At 44.3% G+C, this 18554-nt stretch overlaps 1 protein-coding gene across 3 annotated transcripts in view; it reads right to left on the bottom strand.

The window, feature by feature from the left end:
* The window catches only part of IQCA1 (IQ motif containing with AAA domain 1), a 166466-nt gene that overhangs the window by 52099 nt on the left and 95813 nt on the right, over nucleotides 1–18554 (bottom strand). For all 3 annotated transcript variants that reach the window (XM_011929620.1, XM_011929621.1, XM_011929619.1), the window contains 5 exons: nucleotides 17807–17882; nucleotides 9936–10042; nucleotides 9674–9766; nucleotides 4788–4855; nucleotides 1551–1633 (listed from right to left, as the gene is read on the bottom strand). In XM_011929620.1, the coding sequence (XP_011785010.1) occupies nucleotides 1551–1633; nucleotides 4788–4855; nucleotides 9674–9766; nucleotides 9936–10042; nucleotides 17807–17882 (427 nt within the window). The remainder of the gene's footprint in view (nucleotides 1–1550; nucleotides 1634–4787; nucleotides 4856–9673; nucleotides 9767–9935; nucleotides 10043–17806; nucleotides 17883–18554) is intronic.

Raw genomic sequence — 18554 nt, 5'->3', positions numbered from 1 at the left:
CAAGGCTGTCTTGAAAAGGGATTAAAATAACCATCCTTTGATCAAAGGAGAATGCCAGCCTTCTTGCTCTCATAGACCAAAATTGGGTCAATGTAAATAACAGGATGGATAATGATAGGCGTAGATAATACATTGAATAAAAAAAGAATCCATATGTCTACACTGATAACATGATTTTAAAAGATTACACACTTCCTTACAGAAGAATGATATCTATTCAATGTAGAAGGAATGATAGAAAGAGAAAAATCTCCACTTTACAACTGCTACAGCAATAACTGATGCAGATAAAAATCGTCACTGGGTGCTAAAACGCTTGCCTGAAAGGATGCTGGGAACAGAATCTCCACAGCCTCAAAATATCACCCCTTGGATTCATTGTTCATTAATTATAAAGGGAAAGATGATGCTTTACAGTGGAGAAATCCAGGGAACAGTGCCTAAGCCACAGGATTAAACTTAACGTCACCACTGATGGGACAAAGTGGCATTAGGTGCCCCCAGTGGGAAACACTGACAGGGACACACCATCGTTTTCCTGTCAAATGTTTACCCTGAATCAAATAATGAGGAAACCATGACGCACATTCAATTGAGGGACAGTCTGTGAACAGCTCAGACTCTTCAAAAATGCCAGTGTTGTGAAAGATGGCGGAAGGCTGGGAAACTGTTCCAGAAGGAAGGAATTACGGGAGACGGAAGAGACACAACAATCACTTGCACCATCCTTGGCTGGATTTTGGATGCAGAACGACAGACATGTATACAGGACATTATCAGGACAATTGGGAAAGCTGGAAGTTCACTGTATATTAGGTAACAGTATTGCATTATTGTTTGATTTTCTGAGTGATTTTCCTTCTGTGGTTATGTAGGAGAATGTTGTCATCCATTGGGGTAATTTCTTCATAAAAGTAAAACTAATAACTGCATTAGGGTGGTACAGTTATGAGGAATTTTAAGATTTAAGTGTGTTTTCAGGTCATCATCGTGTTTTTTAAAAATTCAGAGAAAACCATTAGGTGAGGCTGTGATAACAAATGTCCCCACCTCATTCCTCCCCAATATTTGTGTCTCTATTGGAAGGTATCTTTTGGAAATAATTCCTCCAGTAAGGAGTGTGTTGTGGAAGCCTTAGGTGCTGCCCCAGGTGCATTTTTCACATGTGAAATCATAAACAATTCCCCATCTCCTTAAATCAGATTATGCCAGAAAGAATGCATTGAGGAACCTTGCTAGTAGGTTAAAAACCTGCTTCTATTACGTCAGGGGAGAGAGCTGCAACCATTTTACTAAGAGAATCTGTTAGTTCACAGCATCCTCTCAGGTTATTTGAATCATTTCAATCCAACAAACATTTACCAGGAGCCACCATGGGCCAGGTTTTGAACAAAATGTAAATAAAACATATTTACATTTGAACAAAAATGTAAATAAAACATATTTACATTTGAACAAAAATGTAAATAAAACATATTTCTGGCTGCTGGGATTTCAAAACACAAGAGGTGACGCGTGACACACACATGCATTATTCTTTGTGTGCTCACCAATGTAATCAGAGAGGTTGACTTTCAGAGCCCGGATCAGTAATCCTTCTTCCACCAGTTCCTTATACAGAGACTCGATGGTCCTGGGGAGAAAGCAGAGCGTCTGTTCCAGAGTCACACACACAGAAATCAGCGGTATTTCTGTTAATGACCACATATGTGGAGAACTTAAACCAGATCTATTTCCAAGTACATTTGTTCATATGCAAATAAAAGGAGTTTTGAAGTGTTTCTACAATTTGGGGATAAATTAGGCTTTTTAAAAACCATACTTTCACTCATCTATGTGTGTATCTGATGTTTCCCATTAATAAGAATGATATCTTTGGGCGTCTGGGACCAGCTATAACTCCTGCAGTCTGCCCTTCCATCAGTCTTCATGATGGCACAAATATGAATTAGAAATTACCCAATAATAGTAACGCAATGGACCTATAATTATATATTCGGCTAGCATCTGCAAGCTGTAATACGTCATTAATCCTTTGTGAAATTTATGTTTCCTTTTAACCCAATTGCACAATTGTTTGAAAGAAATATTTACAAAGAACAAAGGATGAGACTGAAGATAATTCTTATATGGAAGATAAAACGTCTAAAGCTATGAGCGTGATGATTTTTCAGGAGGGTGTTATACTTTATGGAGTGTTTACAGATGTCAAAACCACTTCTCTAAAAGGACCTTGGGCATATAGCCAGCACATTGGTAATTTATACTAATTGAGAAAAAAATGGACGTAGTATCTATCCCACATAACGGATGAAACTCCCAGTGATGCTCGCTGGGTTTGGCTTGCATAAATTAGATAGGTTAAATTCCAATATTATTCAGTATAATCCTTTGAGATGTTTTGTCTTTTCCTCTTCTTTATTCTTCCATCCTACTCTGGTCTTTCTCTGAGAACTGTAAATACAACTTTATTTAGACAGTTCTTCTGACTGTCCTGTGACCCAAGTTAGTGTGATTAAAAGATAGCCGAGAATATCAGCTAGATTCAAGCCAAATACTATTAGTGGAAATGCTAATCCAATGACCCCAGTCTTTGGATGACTGGAGTTGTATTCCATCAAACATGTTTAAAGTAGTATGCCCTCTGCTGAAAGTTAAGAAAGATTTAACTTAGTGGAATTTGGGATAGCAATATTTGACCCATATATATCAAGGAGGTATCAACTGCAGTGTTTTAACTTGAATACTTATTTAATATAAACACCTAACACAGGTATAAAATATTAACATAAATTTGAAGAAGATTCTCTAACATAATCAGAACAAACGATATTAAGAAGGTCCGAGGCCAGGCGTGGTGGCTCACACCTGTAATCCTAGCACTTTGGGAGGCTAGGGTGGGCCGATCATTTGAGGTCAGGAGTTCGAGATCAGCCTGGCCAACATGGTGAAACCCCGTCTCTACTAAAAATACAAAAAAATTAGCTGGGCCTGGTGGTGGGCAACTGTAATCTCAGCTATTCAGGAAGCTGAGGCAGGAGAATCGCTTGAACACCAGAGGCGGAGGTTGCAGTGAGCTGAGATGGCACAACTGCACTCCAGCCTAGGCGACAGAGTGAGACTCCATCTCAAAAAAAAAAAAAAAAAAAAATGCTAGTGCTAGTAGAAGACACCACGGCATTGTGTGTGAGCATGGGCTGACCTTCCTCAAGGGATGGGACTTTGAGGCCCCTCTGTCCCCCAAATCTGCCCCAGGAGGTGCCAGTGTTTGCACATGGACAGATGTGTGCCTCCCCAGGAACAGGGGCACCTGAGACTCAAAACACTGACCAGCTGCCTCTTAGGCGGCAGTCAGCCCCAGCTTCTCGACCTGGAACCGCTTCTCAAACAGTGCCGAGACTTGAGTGGAGAACCTGCAGCCCTCTCCCTCTATGGATGTCCTGTGAGAGCCATTTCTCTAGAGAGCAGAAACCCACACTCCCCGTGACTGTGTTTCCAGGGGCTGCTTGCCAGGGCCATGGCGGTGTTCTGGCCTCCCTGGAGGCTACAGATGCCCGGTGTCCCTCTGGGTGCTCTGGTCTCCTCTTCCCCCACAGAGAGCTCTAGGCAGGGCTTTCTCTCTCACAGACCTTCTCTCGAACAGTTTGGGGAGAGTAACGCTGGGACACAGGGAGAAGCAGGAACCCCCAAACAGGGTAGCGACAGGACCAAGGGGAGGGAACCCCTAAACAGAAGAGTGACAGGACCAAGGGAGAGGAGGGAACCCCCAACAGGGGAGCGACAGGACCAAGGGAGAGGGGAGGGAATCCCCAAACAGGGGAGCAACAGGACCAAGGGAGAGGGGAGGGAACGCCCAAACAGAAGAGTGACAGGACCAAGGGAGAGGGGAGGGAACCCCCAAACAGGGGAGCGACAGGACCAAGGGGAGGGAACCCCCAAACAGAAGAGTGACAGGACCAAGGGAGAGGGGAGGGAACCCCCAAACAGGGGAGCGACAGGACCAAGGGGAGGGAACCCCCAACAGGGGAGTGACAGGACCAAGGGAGAGGGGAGGGAACCCCCAAACAGGGGAGTGACAGGACCAAGGGAGAGGGGAGGGAACCCCCAAACAGAAGAGTGACAGGACCAAGGGAGAGGGGAGGGAACCCCCAACAGGGGAGCGACAGGTGTTGACCCATTAATAAGACCCATGGGAAGAAAAATACACATTCAAAATTATTTCCCACATTATTTATTAGGGATTTAAAATTCCTTGATAATATTTGAAAACCTAGGTACTATTTATTTTCAGTGTTAAAGCACTTTCAGGCCACTTCAAGTTAAAAATGAACACTGAATTCATTTGTCCTTCACTGAAGCTGGGCCCATGAAGCTCCGGGAAAGGACACAGCCCTTCCTGAGACTGGGCCTCACTGCTCTCATTCCTTCTGCGGCAGGAGCAAGGGCCCCAGCAGAGGCGCTTGGGCAGATTCCTGCCCTGTGGGTACTCAGAGTCTCCATATTTCCTCAAAAGCTTCACCAGGCTGTTATTTCTTAAACAAAAAATTCAAACAACACCCCTTCCATGAATTTTAAAACTTAAAAAATATGAAGTCAGAAGTCATGGGGGTCCAGGTTTGCCTTCTGGGCCACCCAGGCATCTTTCCAGTCTGGGATTTGTAGGGACAGGACTGTGGAGGATGAAGAGGGCGTGGCACCACAGAGGGGGTGCCCTTGGGGTTTCCTGTGCTCTTCTCTGGGGCACCCTCTTCTCACATGCATCACAACACAACGAGTCCATTCCTCACCTGTCCGCTGTCAGATCTTTATCCTTCTTTGTCTTTTTCTCTTTCTTTTTGCCTTTCTTTCCTTTCTTCTTTGGAAAAAAAGGAAATAACCAACAATTTAGTCAAAACAGGCAAGCAAATAAGTCCTAGAAATTAGCTAAGCATGTTGTTTTCTGGGGGTGGTGGGAGGTGGAAAGTTAATTGTGGTGGCGTGAACATGGAGCCACAGTGTTTCACGGACGTAGGGACTGTCCTGGAAGATCCCATCCCAAGTTGCTTATGTAGGTGTGTCCTTGTGTGGATAGACGTGAGATCCCCACTGTGGAACTTGCAAAGCGCCAAATTCCAAAGAGGGAAGAGCATTCTGGCTTTCTGGGCTCTGGCTTGGTGCCCCACAAAGGATGAAAGTGCTGTGTGCACACACAGAGTCAAGCTGTGTTCACCTTTGCTGCCTGATACAAGCTTGTGTTTCCCCAAAATTCATGAGTTGAAACCTACCCCCAAGGTAGGTATTAAGAGATGGGGCCTTTGGGAGACAATTAAGTCACGAGGGTTCCACTCTCATGGAGAGGTCTGAGGGAGCTTGTTCACCCCTTCCACCCTGTGAAGACACAGCTAGAAGGAACCATCTTTGAAGTGGATAATGAGGCCTCACCAGACACAAAATCACTAGACATCGAATCCACTGGTGTCTTGATCTTGGACTTCCCAGCTCCCAGAACTATGAGCTATTAATTTCTGTTGTTTATAAATTACTCAGCCTAAGAACATTGTTATAGCAGTTCGAACAGACTAAGGCACTACCCAATCACCTTTCTCTGTTAGCATCTAGCCCCAAATCTGGAGCCCTCAGGGCCAGGCAACAGTCTACCTCGAGTTCCCAAGGGGCTTTGCATTCAGGAACTTGTGACCGCCTAGAGAGACATGCTCCAAATGTGCTTATTTCATGTGCTTATTTGCCATCTGTACATCCTCTTCAGTGTAATGTCTCTTTATGTCTTTCACTCATTCTCCAATTGGGTTGCTTGTCTTTTAACTTTTGAGTTTTAAGAGTTCTTTATATGTTTGAGAGTTCTATATATGTGAGTATATGAATACTAGATCTTTGTCAGATATGTGGTTTGCAAATATTTCCTCCCAGTCTGTAGCTTGTCTTTTTATCCTCTTAACAGGGTCTTTCACAGAGCAATCATTTTTAGTTTTGATGAAATCCAATATTTCCTTTTTAAAATTGTGTTTTGGATGCTAATTCTAAGAACTCTTTGTCTAGGCTTAGGTCCCCAAAGTCTTCTCTTTCTGTTTTTCTAAAAGTTAAGTCTGTGACCCATTTTGAATTCATTTTTATATAATGTGTGAGACTTAGGTTGAGGTTCATTTCTTTTTGCTTACAGATGTCCAGTTACTCTGGCACTACTTATTCAAAAGTTATCTTTCCTCCTTGGAATTGCTTTTGCAATTTTAGAATAAACTTGTCTATGTCTACGAATTATATTTCTGGTATTTTGATAGAATTACATTAATCCTATCCTATAAAAATATCCTAATGGACATTTTTACTATGTCGAGTCTTCCAATTCATGAATATGGTATGTCTGTCTATTCAGATCTGCTTTGATTTCTTTCACTGGCATTGTGCAGTTTTAACATACAAGTCCTGTATCTGTTTTGTTAGATTTACACATATGTATTTCATTTTTTGAGTGATTTAAAAGCACATTCCATTTTAACTTTTGTGTCTATGTATTCATTGACAATATGTAGAAACACAATTGATTTCTGCATGCTTATCTTACATCCTGTACCCTTGCTCCTGTAAGTTGATTTGGAGTTTGTAGATTCCTAGGGATTTTCCACAAGAAAATAACGTTATCTGCAAACAAAACCTTTTAATTGTAGTTTTAGATTTACAGAAAAATTGCAAAAATAGTACAGAAAGGTCCTGTATCTCTCTCACATAATTTTCCATATTAACATTTTACATCACTATGGGACATTTGTCACAACTGAGAAACCAACACTGGCACAATATTATCAATAAAAACCCAAAGTTTATTAGGTTCCCACTAATTTTTCCCTAATGTCTTTTTGTTTTCCAGGATCCCAGGAAGGTTTTGGAGTACTGATTTAATCTCTTTGTTATTGATTTGTTGAGGCTTTCTATTTCTTCTAGATTTGGTCTTGTAGGTTGTATATTTCTAAGAATGTATCCATTTCTTCTAGGTTGTCCAACTTATTAGCATTTAATTATTCATAATAGTCTCTTATGATCTTTTTTGTTTCTTTGACATTGGTTGTAATTTCCTCTGTTCTATTTCTGAATTTACTTAAATCTCATCTCTTTTTTCTTAGTCTAGCATAGAGTTTGTCAATTTTTAAAATCCTTTCAGAAAACCAACTCTTAGTTTTATCATTTTTTCCTACTGTCTATCTATTCTCTATTTCATGGATTTCTGCTCTAATCTTTGTTATTTCCTTTCTTGTGCTAGCTTTGGGTTTAATATTCCCCTCTTGTTCTAGTTCCTTGAGGTATGTTGGTTATTTGAGATTGTTCATTTTTAATGTAGGCATTTATGGTGAAAAACTTCCCTCTTAGTATTGACTTTGCTACATCCTATAATTTTTGGTATGTCGTGCTTTCATTTTTGTTTCGATATATTTTCTAATATCCCTTCAAATTTTTTTCTTTGACCCAATGGTTGTTTGAAAGTGTGTGGTTTAATTTCTGCGTATTTGTGAATTTTTCTGTATTATTTTTGTTATTGTTTTCTAGTTTCATTTCATCTCAGTTGTAAGTTACTTGGAATGTTTTCAATATTCTTATACTTATTAAGACTTGTTTTGTGACTTAGCATGTGATATATCCTGGAGAACGTTCCATGTATACTTGAGAAGAATGTGTGTTCTGGTGCTGCTGGGTAGAATAACTGTTAAGACTATTTGGTTCCTAGCACTATTCAAGTCTGCTGTTGCCTTATTGATTTTCTGTCTGGATGATATATTCATTACTGAGAATGGGATAGTGAAGTCTCCTACTATTATTGTATTGCTGTCTATTTCTCCCTTCAGATATGTTAATACTTGCTTCATATATTTAGGTGCTTTGATTAAAGGTGTATATTTATTTATACTTGTTATATCTTCCTATTGAATTGACCCTTTTATCATTAGTTAATGATCTTTTTGGTCTCTTGTGACAGTTTCTGATTTGAAGTCTATTTTGTCTGATAAAAGTATAGCCATTTCTTCTCTCTTTTGCTTATTATTTGCATTTTTTTCATTTCAGCCTATATGTCCTTAAATCTAAAGTGAATTATATGTATATAGCATATAGTTGAATTTTAAACATCCGTTCAGTGACTCTATATCTTATGATTGGTGAGTTTAATCTATATACATCTGAAATAATTTTTGAAAGGAAGGGCTTACTTTTGCCATTTTGTTAAGTTATTTCTAGTTTGAGGTTCTTTCGTTCCTCTCTCAAGTTACAAGTTGCTTTGTAACTGAATGACGTTTTGTAGTGCTATATTTTGATTCTTTTCTGGTTCTGGGGTCCAAAGACAGGCCCAACACTGATTTTTGTGGATGGGCCCGCAAAAATAAAGAAGTACAATGGTTGCAGTAAATGACTTGCTATTACACTTGCTATCACAAAAGTGGAGAGAGCTGCCACAAGAAGCAAGCTCTCTTCTTGTGGGAGGCCCACGGTTCTGGGGTCCAAAGACAGGCCCAATACTGATTTTTGTGGATGGGCCTGGTATCAGGGTTTGTGGGAGGCCCATGGTACTGGGATCCACAGGCCTGGTGCTGAGCTCCATGGTGAAGTCAGATGTTCACTTCTCTGTCCCTTTCTTCCAAGATAGAACTCTGGGTCTAGGAAATCTCTTTTGACACTAGGATGTGTGGGCTTTGGGGTGACATGATAAAGTGAAACTTTCATTCTTACTCTTTTCAATGCATCTTTTTTTTTATGATTCTGTGCTCCACCCGGGTGCTGCAGCCTCTCACCTGGATCCCAGAGCTCTTGTGAAGGTACTTTCATCTATGGATGGTTATTAAATTGGTGTTTTCAGCTTACAGTGAAGGATCTTCAGAACACCAATTCAGCTGCCTTCAGGGTTAAACCATAATATCAATACAAAATGGATCAAGAGCCAGTCATCCTGAAAAGACCACATGGCCCTGATCTAGCAAAAGTCGTCACAAATGCAGCTGAATGTGTGGAAATCTCTCGGAGAAAATGTGTGAATCACAGGAAAAGTGGCTCAGTCATGGAATGTGGAGAAAGCTGCCATACAAGCAAAGGCTGCCTGTGCTCATGCCAGCACTGACAGGGAGGAGAACTCTCCGCTCTCTACTTTGGGTATCTGGCCCCAATGACAAGGCTGTCTCTGGAATGAAGGTAGAAGCAGGGGGCAAACTAAAAGAACTTAAAATACTCCGATCTAACTAGCTACTCTAAACCACTGTGAGATGGATTGGTGGCAACTTACACTTCAATTCATCCAATTCCTTTCCCTATGATTCCCCCACTCACAAAATCCTACTCATTACCATTGGCCTCCCTTATAGCTCTATGTACAGGAACAGATGGGAGACCATTTGGGGAATGTGCTTTGGCTCTTTTGATAGTTCTCATTCTATCAGTGAGGCTATCAGTAATATGAATCTGCAACCGACCAGGGCTTGGGAGATGTTACTCTCACATGGTTGGGTTTATCCTATTTATGAATCCGCAGGCCCAAAGGTTAAATGGTGGACCAATTAAATTTACCAAAGGCAGGCATGTTTCCCCGTGAGGTGTCCTGGCAACAGGCAGCCCTCCTGGACATGCCACAGAATGGCAGGGGCTGCTTTTCATGACTGAATCGGCTCCACCTCACCCCTCTGCAGGGTCCTTCCCCACTCACCTTCTTCTTCTTTCCTACTTTTGCTGGATGCTCCCTTTCTCTGTCCACAGCTAGCTTTAAGTTTTTTAGTTCCTGTCTCATCAACTCATCAACCTAGGAGAATACAAAACACTATTTTAAGTCACTTTGCATGTCTTGTGTTTTGTTTGTGAAGTTTAAAAATCCCTTAAATTATGGGGCAGGTCATTAATAGGAAATTGTAAAGAAGCACAATGGTTGAAGTAAATGATTTGCTATTACTACACCATAAACAGAGCTGTACCTGTACCCTGATCTCTGACTCTAATTCTTTCCGTTTCTCCTCTTTGATCAGTTCTGGATCAAAGTCCTGAGAGAAATTCCAAGACTCATCTTTATTCATCCAGATCTCTATACTCCAGAAGGGTAAAGAAAAAGAAAAAATTTTAAAAAGATGTAGGTTAGTGAAAACAGTTATTGCAATATAAACATAAGCCTAACTTTATATGCTAGTGCATAGGAAAAAAGTTTGAGTAAAATAAGCTGGACAGATGACATTCATATATGTGCTTGCAAATACACCAAAAAAAGAAAAAGAACTGCTGATGTAAAAATATTGCTTTTTTTTTTTTTTTTTTTTTGAGACGGAGTCTTGCTCTGTCCCCCAGGCTGGAGTGCAGTGGTGCGATCTCGGCTCACTGCAAGCTCCGCCTCCTGGGTTCACCCCATTCTCCTGCCTCAGCCTCCTGAGTAGCTGGGACTACAGGTGCCCGCCACCACACCCAGTTAATTTTTTTTGTATTTTTAGTAGAGATGGGGTTTCACCGTGTTCGCCAGGATGGTCTCGATCTCCTGACCTCGTGATCCACCCGCCTTGGCCTCCCAAAGTGCTGGGATTACAGGCGTGAGCCACCGCGCCTGGCCTTGTTTTACTCAATATTTTTTAAGTGTGATACAATTGTATTCTACTGTATTATTATAATCATGTAAAGACAATATGTTAATGGTGGGATTATACAATCATAGGTGACCCTTTTTATAATGTTTTATCTCACTTTTTTTTCTTCAAATGATTCACTAAAATACGAAAGGTTTTGTTGCCTGTTGAACCCTCCAGGAATTTTCCCTTGCCTCCTATTATAAAACAGACAACATTAAACACACAAGTACCCAGTATTTCTCCCTAATTCAACAGCTAAATTTCTGAATTACTTTTTGGATGTTTTTGAATCACACATATTTAAAATTTCCCTTTTGCCTCCTCCTGGTGGTTAGGAGGGTGGACCTAGAGAAACATGACCCTAGACAAAATAAGAATAATTTCCCATCACTAAAATAAATGGAAATAGAGCTCCTTTCTCAGAAGGGAGGTTCCAAATGTATGCTGAGGTGTGGAACAGCTGGATCCTCGACGTGGGACTTGGAAGAGGTCTCCTGTGGGAAGCCAAGACTTGTCATTTGGGGAAGGAGACGTCTTTCTGGAATCTATGTCGAGAATGTAAAGGAAATTTGCTGGAATTTGTGAAGCTGACAACCGCCAACCAGTCTGGCCACTTCACTGGGACCTGCCTTTAGGGCTGTGATGACCTTTAACCTGGGAAGGTAGCTGAGGACTCGGGGCACAGACAGAGGCTCCCAACCTTTGAGGGACAGGGCTGCCCCTTGTGAAGACGGCAGAGGCTGCAGGCCTCCGAGGCAAGGCAGGTGGGGTGGCGAATGAATGAAGGAGGCTTCTCAGCATGGCCTCCCTGACAAGCATGGCATGACCCACTGACCGAGAAGGGAGAGGGTGGCGCTCTAACTCTACATTGGGAGGAAAGTTATAGTCACAGACAGAAGAACAAATCTGGCTGCTAGAGACCCAGAGCCATCAAATGTGAAGACCTAGCATAGAGAAGCTTCCCCAGAGAATCATGTGGGTAAACGAATGGGAAGGAGAGGTTGAGTCTCTGAACAAACCACAGAGGACCAGGAACTGGCAAAAGGGATGAACAAGGAAAGGGGCAGGGATGAGATGCTGTGAGACCCAGGAAAGCCTAGACCCTCAGGAGAGGTGGAGAGAGACTGGGGAGATTCTGATGCAAACTCAAAACTGGCAAATAGGCAAGACGATTGTCCCGAGGTTTTTGGCCACCTGCCACCTGCCCGGGGCAGCACAGCTTGGTGCAAGGGCCACTGTTTGCGGCCAGGTGGAACCCCTGCCCTACCACCTACCAGTTGGTGACCTTAGCAGGGGACAGCCTTTGCAGAACCCATTCCCCTTTCTGAGAAATGAAAATAACCCCTTCCTCACGCCGATATGGTGATGGTAAATGGACTAAAATAAAGTTATATGAATAATTTATTTTTAATAAATATTTATATATAAATAAATATATACAGTTCCAGTGTAGCCCCAAATAGTTGCTGCCATCCCCCAGGAAGCAGAGCATCTCACAGGGTCTTAGCCTACCTCATTGACACTCTCTACTTCCTGGAGGGAGAGGATCACACAGGACAGCAGCTACACCAGAAACAGCTATGCCCCAAAGCAGATGCGTGCCAGCAAAGAGCAACTGGGGCCCTGGGGCCAGTGCCTGTGCCTTTAGTGGTCAGAGTCAGGACCCTCAGGACAGGACACCTGCAGGAAGACAGGACACGGAAATGCAGCTCCAGTTTTCAAAAAGAGTGGGTCAGGCTGGGCGCAGTGGCTCATGCCTTTAATCCCAGCACTTTGGGAGGCCGAGGTGGGCAGATCACGAGGTCAGGAGTTCGAGATCAGCCTGACCAACATGGTGAAACCCCGTCTCAACTAAAAATACAAAAATTAGCCAGGTGTGGTGGCACGTGCCTGAAATCCCAGCTACTCAGGAGGCTGAGGCAGGAGAATTGCTTGAATCCAGGAGGCAGAGGTTGCAGTGAGCTGAGACTCCAGCGTGGGCAACAGAGCAAGACTCCATCTCAAAAAGAAAAAAAAAAAAAAGAGCGGGTCGGGTTCACAAGCTGCAGATGCTGATACGAGAGGTGACCACAGCACTTTCTGGGCAGAAGGGGTTGTTTGCCACACATAGCAGAGGCAGGTCCACCTGACTTCTGGACAGACTACAGCACGGATGGCTCAGCAGGTATCTGAGGTGGTGGTGGAGGGTCCAGCAGGACCCAGCAAGAGCTCTTGACCAGCCTACCTCCTACTAGCAAACTGAAGGGCAGGGCTGTGTGTATTGCTGGCTGAGCACCGTCTCTGCCACAGAGATATGGAGGACCAGCCTGTGGTGATGCAAGGTCAGTTGGGCAGGTTTTTGAAAATGATGCAGATTTCTTTTTTTTTTTTTTTTTTTTGAGACGGAGTCTCGCTCTGCCGCCCAGACTGGAGTGCAGTGGCCGGATTTCAGCTCACTGCAAGCTCTGCCTCCTGGGTTTAGGCCATTCTCCTGCCTCAGCCTCCCGAGTAGCTGGGACTACAGGCGCCCGCCACGTCGTCCGGCTAGTTTTTTGTATTTTTAGTAGAGACGGGGTTTCACCGTGTTAGCCAGGATGGTCTTGATCTCCTGACCTCGTGATCCGCCCGTCTCGGCCTCCCAAAGTGCTGGGATTACAGGCTTGAGCCACCGCGCCCGGCGATGCAGATTTCTTTTAATGTGGGCTTACAAGCAGACAAAAAATAAATCACAAAGGTGGCAAATTTTTCATGGTACCAATGCACTTACGTGTCCTTCCTGACAGGGCAGTCTCATAAGAGCTGGCCCAGGGATTGCGGGCACAGAGCTGGGGGTGGGAAGGGGGCTCAGATGGGACTCTGAAGGTGACTGCAGAGGTGAGGCCGAAGTTCAAGGGGTGTCATCATTCACATGGGGCAGGTGGCCAGCCCAAAACAGGTGTGACAACAGGAGGGGAGAAGAGGCGAAAAAGGTTGATGGGCTGGAGTGGGTCTACAGGACGGGGCCTGGGCTGAACTTCTCTCGTTACACATAATCCTTCCCAGTGAGAGCCAGCCCGAGAGCCAGGGTGTAGAAAACAAGTATTGCATACATTGTTTAAAGCATCCCATTGGTGGAAGAGATACTTCATGTCACTAATATGTGGAAGTTCATTCTTCGCCCTGCACTCCCGTAGATTTTGTGGTTAGCTTGTATGATGCGTGTACTCCAAAGGTCCGGAGGGTTTACGACTCCTGCATTTGAAGCCAATTGCTCTTTTCTAGTAAATTTTCTGAAATGTACATAAGCTTAAACTGTGAAAAACTTCACAATGTAGGAATAACACGTAGTGATAAAATGTAGGAAAAGGAATCAATGCTTCCTTTTATGTGTCTAAAATTATAAGCATTCTTCCTCGAAAATTCTAGAAAAGGTTTAAATGTGTCATAGCATGCTGTTTACTAATAACAATCCCCCTTGTAGGATTTCTAAATCTTCTGCAATAGCAGCACCTACCTGTTACATCAGGGCATTTTAAACAGAACAGCTTTGTTAGTTACGGGAAGCTACTTCTCTTTTTCACTAGATTCACTGAAATCAGGAAATAACGTATTTAATGATAAAAGGAAGGCAGAATCTCTCACAGAAGGGAAACCATGACACAATTACTTATGTAGAAACAGTTGTACGGTGGAACGCATTCTCATTCTGGAGTCGCAACTATATTTAAAATAAAACGCCGCACAGCCGTTTTGCCCATTTCCCCTCTAGATCGTTTAAATGGATGGAGTTTTCTACTGAAACTTTGCTTTTCTCATGACACTTTTGCGCAGGGCACTTTTCAATCCCTTCAAGAATTTCATGGACATTTATAAATGCAGGAAGCTATTCATGGCCCTCAAAGGGCAACAACTGCCCCACTCTCTCCTAGAGTGGAGAAAGAGCTTTTATCCTAAGAATGTGAAAAGCGAGGCCAAGCCAGTTTCACACGTGGGGGGGCAATGAAAGAGGGGCACCGGGGCGGGGGGCTAATCTTAGTGATTAAAATGCTAATGTTTTATTTGAAGAGGAAAACCTTTGATTTTTTAAGAAAAGAATTCCAAGAGGAAGACATTTAATTCCTTGAAGTTACTAAAGACCTGGCAGATAACAAGTCCAATGCCACACCATCCGACCAGGAAAATGACACCACGGGTTTGCTTCCAGGAGGGACGCTGCTTGCTTTTTCAGTCTTAATGGAAACAGATATTACACAAAAGGCATAGACAGTTTTCAGAGCTTTTGGGCCGGTCAGCAGGTTGCAAGAGTTGGCTTCCCATAGGGACGTTAGATTTCTCCCAAATGAATTTTTGCTTGTATCAAAATGATACACATTGTTTTAAACAAAGTCAGAGTATTAAACAGATTATAATGAAAAATCTGTCCCACTCTGTCTACCTGCCAATTACATTATCCAATGGCATTCTTTCCTATATTCATTTATTCACTAAAAATCCACAGGACAAATTCAGTTATTACATTTTGACTTTATCGAGCCCGATTATGGGCCAGGCACTGCTCTCAGAGCAGGTGGATAATGGAAGGCCCTGCCCTCGAGGACTTGGCATGGCACCATGAGAAACGTCCGTGAACACACACTCACACCCAAGTGGGCAAAGGGTGGGCACGGGCAGAGGGGGACTGCAGAGGCTGAGGCAGGAGAATTGCTTGACTCCAGGAGGCAGAGGTTGCAGTGAGCTGAGACTCCAGCGTGGGCAACAGAGCAAGACTCCGTCTCAAAAAGAAAAAAAAAAAAAGAGCGGGTCGGGTTCACAAGCTGCAGATGCTGATACTAGAGGTGACCACAGCACTTTCTGGGCAGAAGGGCTCCACAAGGGCCCTTAAGGAAGGTCTCACTGGCACCGAGGCCCAAAGGGACGAGCATTCTGAGCCAGAGGAACAGAAAGCATAAGGGCCAGAGGTGGAGCACGCCTGGCCTGCTGGAGGAAGCCAGTGGCCACAGGGGCGTGTGTAGTGATCTGGTTTCATGGAAGCTATTTCGGGTAGTTTCTGTGTTCTTTTCCTAGTGTTTATATAACATGCTCACATGCTACTTCTTGATTTATCAATCTCAGACACGAGCCCCTGACTTCCTGCCATGGGACAGCAGGCTTCTGCGCTTCGGCTCCTTTCTTCCTGTGCCCTTGTCTTAGCTGTGTCAGAAGAGAAGGGAGCCCTGCTTTCCACATCCCGGGGCACCTGCTGTCTGAGTGTGAGTGCAGGGCAGCTTTCAGACGCCCATGGCAGCCAGAACTCCCCTCTGCGAGTCCCTTCTTGGGACATCCTAGAGAATAAGCTCCACCAAAATGAGGGAGAGGCAAGAAGTCAGCAAAGGCCAAGTAAGGCTCAAGGATCGCAGCTGAGAGGGAGGGCTCCACAAAGGTGCGCTTCAGAAGAAAACGAATTAGTATGTTACCCGGAGTGTTTGAAGGCATGGGAGTTATAGATACATGCAGTAACAAGCCAGTGAGGGTGGCGGTAAAGACCAAATAATCATGTGCAAAGCAGAGTCTTAGATGGCATTCTTGCTGTAGACACACACCTGATGCCAGTGGCACCCTCGCCAGGCCCATGGCCCCACCGTGTGGGTGATGGAAACTCCCAGCAGGTCCCACTGAATGTTGTTACTGTCATCCTAACTTACAGAAACTACCCAGTTTATGCCACTCTCCCCACCCGATCCCACCACTATCACCCCCAACATATAAGCTTGTTGTTGGCAGGTGTTACCTTTATATCTCCGGGCTAGCACTGCACCTGACACTCTGGAGATGCTGACTGTTTGCTAAAGGAATAGGCAAGTGAAAAGGTGTTTTTGATAGTGACTGCTCTGCACCGTTAAGTAGGTGATGGATTCTTAAGCTTGGATGACAGCAGGGCTTCTACCAGTTCCTGCCCACACGAGGAGAGCCACATTTACCTCTCCCAGTTGTTGTGAAGGTTAAATGAGATGGGCACGGAAAAACTCCAAGCCTTGCATGTCTTAGGTACTTAATAAATGTTAGTTTTCCCTTTGGACCTCCTTTCTTCCTAATGAAAATGGATTCAGTTGCCAAATCCTGCCAGCGTCATCGTGCCCGCCAGGGTTGCACTTCAGTTCAGCATCTCATGCGGTGGGGTGCCCTTGCATGGTATGTAAGAGAATTTTCAGTGGCATGCAGGCATTTTTATCTTATGTCACTAGCATATCAAACCTATGGCCACATTCATATTGTTGCTTAGGATGAGGTGCAATTATTAAGGTGAAAGCCCGGAGTCAATTTAAAAATACGACTATTAAGTTAATAGTATCCAGAGAAGACCAAGGTTGGGAAGGAGACCACGAATGACTGCCATTTGGAAAGATTCCACTTCACATCCGGATTGCATCTTTCAGAAACTTCCACACTAGCACTAATGACCGAGGTCATCTTGGCAGGTCACTGTGTTTGGATTTATCCTGAGGGCACAGTAGAACCACAGGAGCTGGGTAATAGTTCTAGCAAATTAAAATGCAAATATCTGAAAGACCAGTTCCTACATTTGCATATCCAGCCAAATGACAGCTATACTCATCAGGCTGAACAACTGACAAAAAAGTCGTGTCAGAATTCAGGCACATGTCATAGTCTAATAGGATTAAGACATTTTACTGCATATACAGTATCAATTTTCTTAATTTAAGTAACCTAAAAATATCTTTCTTCCCTGCCACTAGCATGAAAACATTCAGCTGAAGTCTTAAGGGTTCAAAAACAGGATGGGGGTCTTGACTATCTTCTCATCCTAAATGTGTCTTGCCTTTTAACTAATTGTATGCTTCAGGCCACCAAAAGGATTTTTTTTTTTTTTTTTTTGAGACAGAGTCTCACTCTGTTGCCCAGGCTGGAGTACAATGGTGCGATATTGGCTCACTGCAAGCTTCGCCTCCTGGGTTCAAGCGATTCTCCTGGTTCAGCCTCCCGAGTAGCTGGGATTACAGACGCCTGCTGTTATGCCCAGCTAATTTTTGTATTTTTGAAGAGACGGGGTTTCACCATGTTGGCCAGGCTGGTCTTGAACTCCTGACCTCAAGTGATCTGCCCGCCTCGGCCTCCCAAAGTGCTGGGATTACAGGTGTGAGCCACTTCGCCTGGCCAGGAAATTTAAAATAGAGACAGGCAGAAAGTCTCGGTTGTGAGTAGCATGCAGCAGCCTCCCCTGACGGGGTTCCCAGCACATGCTGCTGTCTCGGTGACCACGCATGTTCTCCTAAACTTACCTTTGTATGCGTTACATCCTTCCTTCATCGCAGGAAGAAAAAGACTTGGTGACATTTTCCATTTTTCATCTTCTTCCTGTTCAAAGCAGAATATTTTCATTAATCACAGGCAAGACCGGGCAGCAAAAGGCGCAGACGCTGTGATGACCGTGACCAGGGTTCATGCTGTGCAGGCCCAGTCCTGGTCCCCAGGGGCAGTGCCCCTCTGGCCCGTCTGAGTATGGCCCAGTCCTGGTCCCCAGGGGCAGTGCCCCTCTGGCCCGTCTGAGTATGGCCCAGTCCTGGTCCCCTGGGGCAGTGCCCCTCTGGCCTGAGTATGGCCCAGTCCTGGTCCCCCGGGGCAGTGCCCCTCTGGCCTGAGTATGGCCCAGTCCTGGTCCCCAGAGGCAGTGCCCCGGGGCAGTGCCCCTCTGGCCTGAGTATGGCCCAGTCCTGGTCCCCAGAGGCAGTGCCCCTCTGGCCCGTCTGAGTATGGCCCAGTCCTGGTCCCTCGGGGCAGTGCCCCTCTGGCCCATCTGAGTATAGAGTGCTGTGTCCACTGAGCAGGCGTGGGTGGTCCAGGCTCACCGAAGTGTCCCCTGCTGATACCAGCTTTCCCTTCTCAGTGGCCTCCCCGGGGTACCCCATGCCCCGAGTTTGATCCTGTCTTCTTTTTTGATTAAAAAACTTATTTTTCTTTTCTTTGCTTTTTTTTGGAGACAGGGCTTAAGCGATCCTCCTGCCTCAGCCTCCCCAGTAGCTGGGACTG

Source organism: Colobus angolensis, unplaced genomic scaffold (genome assembly GCF_000951035.1).
Source record: "Colobus angolensis palliatus isolate OR3802 unplaced genomic scaffold, Cang.pa_1.0 Scaffold82, whole genome shotgun sequence".
In the NCBI taxonomy this organism is placed as follows: Eukaryota; Metazoa; Chordata; class Mammalia; order Primates; family Cercopithecidae; genus Colobus; species Colobus angolensis.
Note: the sequence above shows the minus strand (reverse complement) of the source record. Positions and strands in the feature narration are given on the sequence as shown.